Below are 8,928 nucleotides of genomic sequence, written 5' to 3'. Positions count from 1 at the left end.
TTGTTGTTTGCCAACGTTAAACAAGGATGAAATGACTCACTGTGTTACACAGTGTCTGACTGGCTGCGTTCAGCAGACTCAACAGTTTTGCAACCGTTTTATGATTGTCTGCTGAGATAGGACCATTCTTCTAGATCTAAAAGTATGATCCAATTAGCGCGAAGGAAACTTCCAACAGTTGCAAAACAAACGTTCGGCTGAACGCAGCCACTGTGTCCTTGCTGGAAAGCAAGCACTAACTAGTAACTTTCTATTGAATTATCTTAATTTCAAGTGCTCGGTGTAAAAGGGGTCAATAATTAAATTGCAATAATTAAAATGATAACTGAATAAATATATGTCGTGATTGTTTGATGATGAAAAAAGATAAAATAAATAAAAAGATATATTCGAAGATAACATTCGTACTTCTTTCTCTGTTCTAATGTCTAATTATGAATCTATTTCGTTTTAAGTGCAGAAATTATAAAATAGTGCAGCTGCAAAGAACGAACACTTGATAATTGTTAGTAAGTGCATCATAAATGCACTTGTTGCTAATACATCTTGATAACAGCTCATAGCATACTACGAAATTATATATATATATATATATACATATTTTATTACATTATAATGTAACAAGAATATAACAATGGCAAGGCAAATCACGACAGTGCTGATAGATCTCAGCGGGACGTTGCACATTGAAAATACAGCTATTCCAGGTGCCGTACAAGCATTAAACAGGTTAGATTAAATTTTCAATACATGACTTACAAACTGACCACAGTGTAATTTCTGTGGAAATGGCGCGATTTAATTTTAAGTATCTCAAATAAAATCCGTAAGTTTAAACTTTATTTAGTTTCCATAAAAATGTATTATTGATTAAAAAATTGATTTAATAATAAAAAATCTCTTATTTTTTTTGTTTAATATGATTTTTCTTTTAAGATTAATTTAATACCTGCTTTACTTGATAAATGCCTTGAAGATATTGAATCAGTGATAATGAAGATCTTTTTGTAAATTACTGAAATTAATTAAACAGTAAAATCTTATAATTTATTTTTAGTATCAGGCATCTTTTTATTCTTTAGACTTTAGAGAATGATGAATTTATATTTTCGTGTTTCAGGCTACGAAATGCAAACTTGTCAATTAAGTTCATCACCAACACCACCAAAGAGTCAAGTAATTATTTATATGAACGTCTGATAAAACTTGGATTTGATTTACGAAAAGAAGAGATCTTCAGTTCGTTAGCAGCAGCAAGAAAATTAATTATCTCCCAACGATTAAAACCGATGCTGTTAATTGATCCGGCAGCGATGGAGGATTTTCAAGATTTAGCAACAGATGATACACCTAATGCAGTGGTGATTGGTTTAGCACCAAGCAAATTCAACTACGAAGAACTGAACAAAGCATTCAGGTAGTTTTGCATCTTTCTTTTTATCTGTATCCTTTAAACTGTAAACATATATAATATTTTAACGTCATATTTTAGATTGCTTTTGGATGGCGCTTCTCTCATAGCTATTCACGAAGGACGATATTACAAGCGTTCCGATGGCCTAGCTCTAGGTCCTGGGGCGTTCATCAAGGGACTGGAATATGCTAGCAATACGAAAGCAGAAGTTGTTGGAAAACCGACTATAGGATTTTTTAAGGCAGCTTTAGAAGAAACAGATCCAGCGCAGGCTGTAATAATTGGAGATGTAATATTTTGAATTATATCGGCTTTCTTTTTTTTTGTATATTATTTTTTTACATATTCACAAATATGAATCTTTTTCTGATTAGGACGTAAGGGATGACGTAGCTGGTGCACAGGCAGCTGGAATCAGAGGTATTCTGGTACAAACTGGTAAATATAGAACAGGAGATGAGAATACAATTACTCCGGAACCAGCAAGAGTATGTGCTTCTTTTGTGGAAGCTGTTGACAGTATTCTCAGTGAAAGTGTTTAAAGTGTTGTTTGTGGTTTGACAAAATAAGTGCCTAAATAGTAATAGAATTCTTTATTTAAGTATCGCTGTGCGATGCAATCTCTTTTCTATATTAAATTATATTTTATTAAATACTGATTATTTTATAGTGTACATAGTCTGGAGTGATGCCATATTATTGTAAAACAGACGCAATAAATACAAATAGAAATTAATATCAATTCTTTTCTGATATGGAGCCTTATGTCATTTTGCCTATTAATATAAGTATCAATAGAGACAATAGTAATGTATTACAAAGATAATCAGATAAATATGAAAGTATTCAAGGATAGAAATATCGTCTCGTTGTACATTTGTAGAAAATTGTAGAAAATTTGACTTGATCAGTTTGACATTGAAAAGTTTGATAATTTACACGTCGGGACAGTAAAATGTAGTATTTTACAAAGCAATCTGACATACAAGCATTCGATCTTTTGCAGAGACGATATTAGTCCATAATCTTAATAGTTCTAAAAATTATAAATTTAATCTTTCGCTACATAGCCTTATGTCATAAGTAGTACCACTGTAGAACCTGCACCTAAAACAGGTTTACAAAAAAAATGCTGTTTAAAAATGTACGGTGCTTTGCGAGTATCATTTTCCATATAAAATTTGGCACCCAAATTTGCTATTTTGTTCTTTAAATCTCGTTTCTTTTTACATAGATTGAAGAAAGATGAAATCGATATTTTGATTTTTATACTATTAACGTTCTCAAATTAATACTTCGTTTTTCTGTGCAAAAATAACATGTCGGTGAATAAAATGATTAAATTTATTACCTTTTACGAAATGAAATTATATGCTGCCTGCTAGAAAATACATAATAAAAAAAGATAAAAATTCATGATGATAATGTGGTAGTTTTTATGATTTATCATTGATAATGTAAAAGAGAAATGTTAATATAATTACGCATCTTGTAACTGTATGGACTGTTTTAAATATCAATATAAGCCATGATTAAAATGCCCTCTGTAACTTATGATCTATGATCAGGCACATCTTGATTACTCGCATTATGATAACAAATGTCTAAAATAAGCGTTTTAAAAAAATAAAGAATGATTACTCTTGATTCATGCGAGAAATCTGTATAGAGAAAAGTAATATATATACATTTTCAGAGAACTATGCAATGAACTGAACAATTAATTGATTCTAGATAATCGTTATGATTTTAAATAAAATAATCTGATGATTTTAAATAAAATCATATCAGTGTTGTAATATCGTTGTAATACCTAAATTGAAATAATTTCAGATCAAAGGCAATGTACAATTTTCATTATTTGTCATACATCATGTCCAGATATTAAATTACACGATAATTTAATGTATATAAAATGATTTACAAAATATATATAATATATATATTATATATATATTCTAAGAATAAATAAAAATTAAAAAAATATAAGTTCACACTACACAATTTCTTTTAAAACAACCCGTGTAAAGATAATAAATAAGGTATTCTTAACTAGGATGATACAAGTTTTGCCAACCATGCATCCATTTCACTCAGTCAAGAAATGTTTCTCTTTCTCTCTCATAGTATCTTGACAATACATATTTCGATAGAAAGTGAAAGCAAGCAATTGCAAATAATTCTTAATATAAAGCATTTAGCATTACCAAACCAAGGTAAAGCTAAGCTTGATAATAGATAAAATTACAACGTATATTATCCAGTTAAAATGACAAAATATTATTTACAATTATAAAAAGATTGCTCTCATATACATATATTTTAATAACGCAAACAATATTGTATATCTCACGGAGCACATTAAAAACTAGTATAATTTCTCTCTTGACAATTTAAATCTTTGCAGTAATAGCAAATATTATTGGCTCCGAGTTGTTTGCACAATAAGATCTGTTAAATTTTTATCCATACGGCATACTGTATTATTAATGGACATTATTCACAGTCGTGTTCATATATATACAATTTATAATCTAGAAAAAATCGAATGTTAACTTAAGAACAACTATATCATTTTTATTCATTATAAATCTTTGTAAAGATCAAATTCTGTTGAATACTGTATATCCTTCGACAATTATATTCTCAATGGTATTTATATAGGACCTTATAAAATTTAATTTTTGGTGTTAAATATACATAATTGATATATATATATATATCCCATATTTATATTTTATTAGCTTTGACCAGGACAGAATTTGATCTTATTACACTGCAGATAAATACATTCTCTTATTTCCCATGAGTAATAGGAAATATTGAACTTCTATATATAATTTGGCTATTCAAATATAATTTGATTAATGGTAAATTGACATATCTCTCTTCTCTCTTTTATATATATATATGTATATATATATATATTTCTTCTTCTCGCTCTCTAATATAACAAGGCAGGTGTGGAATACACATTTTGCATGCATGCATATAACAAAACGTATAATTTCTTATACCCTCAATAAATATTCAATACTTTTATTATAATACTAAAAGAAGACGATTCTATGTACTGATTACGAAATACACAGCTAAAATAGGATTAATAGAGGAAATTGTTTTGAGAAGCATTTGTGAGGATCACCTGGATCCATTAGACCTAACGAAACAACAATTTTCTCGGCCATGCGGTCTATTCCCTTTTTCTGTAGTTGTGCCATGCGTTTTTAATGATATCTTTGAAGTGGGAAGACGATATATGGCTGACAACAAGACTTTAAACTCTACATCCAGGTACAAAAAGCATGATGTTCTCAAGCAGATTAACCGAGAGTAATGCTCTGTTGTGAATTTGGCCGCAGGATGCAAGTGTATAAAAGTGAGCAATTTACATTAATACTTCCACACATTATTGCCTTAAAATTTTACATTATGTCCTAATACTCCAAATACGCCTCGCTTTCTTTCACTCCTGCCTCAACGTCACACGAAACGTTTGTCAAATCCAGGTGATCATTTCCTAAGAAGGTGGCACAAGGTACCATATTCTGCAAGTAGCCTATGTATTTTCCACTATTCTGAAATGGGGATCAATCTTGAATTTTTTTAAATCAATGAAAAAAAAGTTAAAATATGTGTACAGCATACTTTACCATGGTATAAAACCAGGCACACTGTAAAGGTTCATGATGTAATGTTAATCCTAACTATTTAACAGGACGATAATGAAGTGTTAAATCCGCCGAACTTTTCCAAATGAAATGTCTAACCTGGGAAACAGAGAAACATATGAAGAAAAACATTCTCTCAATGATTACAAAAAGTTTATTCAGGTTAATACATACTGTTCTCAAATCCATTGAAGGATCCAAGACTTGATCGTTACATAGGAGTTCGACTTTTTCTTCAGCCAATGAAGAATTATCAGCATTAGAGTCCGTGTTCGTCCTATCACCTGCCGGAGATCCGCTGGAAACTGTATTTCCACCACCAGCCACTGAACCTGAGTCGCTTCCTGCACCGAGTACTTTATCGTAAACATGTTCGGCCACTTTACGTACTTGTATAAAATCATTGGCTATTAAACGATCCCTTAAAGATAACACAGAAAATTATTTATTTGTCATCGCGCGATTTGGAGAGTTAAAGTTAAAATACATACTTCTTCAAACTTTTTACACCTGAAGAGGCGTGTGGAAGAAGATAAAAAGGTATTTTAATAAACTGAGGAAGATTCTTGTCCACGACGATATTCACCACCCATGGTGGTACAGTCTCGTTTAATAGGACACCCTCAGTTTCTCCTGCAGCATCTCGAACCAATAGTCGATAGATGGTTCTACCTCCCACTTCACTGGAAAGCAGCATAATGTTATAATTTAGTTAATGAAATATTGCTTCCTGCACAACACTCTTTGCATACCTAAAGATGACAGGTGTATGACTAGGAACTGAAAAGTATGGATTTCCTCCTCTCGTGTGTTGTAAAGGACCATTTCCATCATTGCCATTACCCTCATTCTCATCATCAGCATGCAATGGTCTCCACCAGTGTTCAAGTAATGCTTGCAGCAGAAGGTTTCCATAATTTACTAAAAATAGAAAGGATATTATTCCCGAAAGGATAAATTTCCCGAATCATGTCATAAATATTACTAATGAAATAGCTAATCACCTTTCTGATCTACAGCATCGTTCTCCGCTAGACCAGTTTCTTTAGCGGAAACCCATGCAGAGAAGCAATCATTTTCATCTTGCCCTAAATGTATAGTTAACATCTGTAATGATAAAAAAAATTTAGAATCGATTTAGCCTTTGAAAACGTTGATTTATCAAACAAAATCCGTTTTCAGACATACCCCTGTTTTGAGATCGACATTAATCAACTCTACCTAAATCTTCTATTTTACATGCCTTTAATACATCATATAGTGCAACATTCTCTTCTGTATCCTTTGTCAAAACATGTCTTTTATCATTTAATATGTGATAATGTCTTATGGCAGGACCACCCAATATTTTCTGTGTAGGTTCGGTGTTCCTTAAAATATTGCCCGATACATTACTCGCGGAATCACAATAATCTCCTATTCCTAATTCTTGCCAATCTTTTTGGCTTATTGGCTGAAATAAAACAAAGATATTTTTTATAATTTGTCTTTTTTCATGCAAATTCGTTATATTATGAAACTTTGTTTACCCAATTATTTATGGTTGATTCGCTGGTGGCTACCCAAATACTAGATTGATCCGGTGTCATAGCCATCTTGAGTATAGGTGCCTTTTCTTCGCAAATGACTGTATATCTCTCTATAGCATAGCTTAATTCTGTCATTACTACCCTCTTATCCCTGCCTCCAGATATTACATGGCTAAAATTATCCGTTGCCTAAAACACATCAGATTTAATACAATAACCTGTATAATAATTATTAACATAACGAAGAACTTGCATATATAATTGTGCGTGTAATTACCAATAACGCCCATACTCCTTCTTTATGAACCCTAAAGGTTTGCACACATCTCTGTTGGCCAAGCGACCACAATTTAATAGTGCCATCGGAACTCGCTGATAAACACTGCGTCCCGTCTCTGTTTAAGACTAATGCTTTAATATTGTCCGTGTGACCACGAAGTTTCATGAGTTTGGTACAAAATCGTGGATCCCACACTCGAAGAACTTTCTCTGTACTACCGCTCACGATAACTGTGCCAATCTGATTCATGGCAAGACTGTATATAGAGTCTCTGTTTCCACTCAGGGATGAAGCTGTGACAAGATACATGTTTTAAGGATATTTAATTACATATAAAAGACACATATATAACGGTCAAGATACACGAATTACATACTTGTGACTGTATTATTACTCGCGGTAAGAGCAGTCAATGTATTAACATCCCATAGAAATATCGACTTGTCTAGACCCGCGCTAGCAACTTGCTCTCTATCTTTGGCATATGCTAATGCTTTAACGTAATCCTTGTGCGTGCGCAGGGTGGACATACAGAAACCTTTATGTGCATTCCATACCTTGACGGTAGTGTCAGAACTTGCAGATATAACTATACAGAATTGATAAGATGATTATCATATCGAGATTGTTACAATAGAAATTGAAAACTAAAGAAAGATATTATGTTATATTTAATATAGATGATACATTTACTTAGGATATCCTAAAAATTAAGTCAAATAAGAATATTGTATGTGTGCACTTACGATTTTTGCCATTACAACACAGCACTATATCATTAACCCAATCGGTATGATGTTCCATAGATTGAATATATGGTTCCTTCATATTTCTACAATTCCATATCCTTATGATGCTGTCTCTACCAGCAGAATATAACCTGTGCAGAGCTGGATCATACTGTAAGGAATTGACACCAGCCCTATGCTGCTTCTCTACTTCGTCTCTTATAACCATAGACACCTTTATATGAAAAGTGATTTAAAATTAATATAGTTCTTCTTATTAAATTGACAACTTGTAAAAATTCAATGAAAGTCATCATTATCAATTTTTAATTTTGGATGCTTTCCATTTGGTGACACAAGTTGACACAAACATCATTTTATCTTTCTTGACATTTAGTGAGCAACAAAAAAATAAGAAGCACGCTTATAAATGCTAGAAAAGTTTTGATTCTTTGGTACTAATTAACAAAGTTTAATTGTGTTGAGTTTTTCACTCTTTTGGAAAAGAGAAAACTAAATTCAATATTATACAATATAATATTATACAGACATAATATGGAGACAAGTTCACACAAGTGTCTCCAAATGGATTTATAAACGTGGATTTACAAACGTGGTTCTTAGCACAGAAAACAATTATCTTATTATACAATGTATTATCATACGACTATAAGGCACAGTTTCGTGAGGCATCAGTCAAAGGAACCGACAAGTTCCTCGCGAATCTGTCAGCGATACCTGTCAGCGAATTATACCTGAACTTTCTTACGGGCGGTCTGCCCGCCCGTCTTGTGAGCTGCCATTGCGCCCGGGACCGCTTCGTCCGGCGTCTCAACGTCGACGTCCCGATCGCGCTGAAGGGAGGAGAAAAACACGCAGAGGTTCGGACGTGAAAGCGATGTGAACAGCGTATGTTGCACGGTTCAAGCTGCGACAGCAGTTCCACGTTGCACACGACCGTTACTCCGCACTCGCGGCGTCATCGACATCGTCGCCGTCGTCGTTGTCGTCGTTGCTGTTGTTCGTGCCGCCGATTTCACTGTCGAATTTCGCATGGCATCATTGTCATCTTCGTCGTCGTACTCATTGCATTATTATCGACGACACAGCGTGCAAGACAAGCGACAGATCCCACAGTAGCGGTACATGATCGAGAAGAAACGACCGTCGCGATTTCCTCAGATGACACTTACGACCGCGAAACCCCGTTCATGACGCCGTGCGCGCACCACGCTCGTAGTGATCACCGCTGGCTGCTACTCCACTGCTACTCCCGTACCGTGTGATTCCGTGTCGCCGGCGTCAA

General features: G+C 33.5%; 2 protein-coding genes across 3 annotated transcripts; one reads left to right on the top strand and one right to left on the bottom strand.

Annotated features, from left to right (window-relative positions):
- Positions 1-432: 432 nt before the first annotated feature.
- Positions 433-2,757, top strand: LOC108725127 (haloacid dehalogenase-like hydrolase domain-containing protein 2). 2 transcript variants are annotated; one of them, XM_018451924.1, is made up of 5 exons: positions 433-729; positions 1,121-1,417; positions 1,493-1,703; positions 1,789-1,902; positions 2,085-2,757. In XM_018451924.1, the coding sequence occupies exons 1-5, from the start codon at positions 635-637 to the stop codon at positions 2,091-2,093; spliced, it is 726 nt and encodes a 241-aa protein (XP_018307426.1). In that variant the 5' UTR covers positions 433-634; the 3' UTR covers positions 2,094-2,757. The 2 variants fall into 2 exon arrangements, with proteins under 2 accessions (XP_018307426.1, XP_018307425.1); XM_018451923.1 differs by lacking the exon at positions 2,085-2,757 and having other exon boundaries at positions 1,789-2,030.
- Positions 2,758-4,307: 1,550 nt separating this feature from the next.
- Positions 4,308-8,928, bottom strand: LOC108725142 (WD repeat-containing protein 48). The gene is given in 12 exon segments (XM_018451940.1): positions 4,308-4,992; positions 5,260-5,506; positions 5,577-5,768; positions 5,838-6,006; positions 6,090-6,192; positions 6,274-6,294; positions 6,296-6,538; positions 6,615-6,803; positions 6,892-7,187; positions 7,271-7,483; positions 7,641-7,857; positions 8,378-8,928. Coding segments are annotated over 12 exon segments (2,079 nt in total). The 5' UTR covers positions 8,426-8,928; the 3' UTR covers positions 4,308-4,851.

The sequence above is a fragment of the Mycetomoellerius zeteki genome, unplaced genomic scaffold (genome assembly GCF_001594055.1).
Source record: "Mycetomoellerius zeteki isolate Tzet28-1 unplaced genomic scaffold, Tzet1.0 scaffold327, whole genome shotgun sequence".
NCBI classification, from domain to species: domain Eukaryota; kingdom Metazoa; phylum Arthropoda; class Insecta; order Hymenoptera; family Formicidae; genus Mycetomoellerius; species Mycetomoellerius zeteki.
Note: the sequence above shows the minus strand (reverse complement) of the source record. Positions and strands in the feature narration are given on the sequence as shown.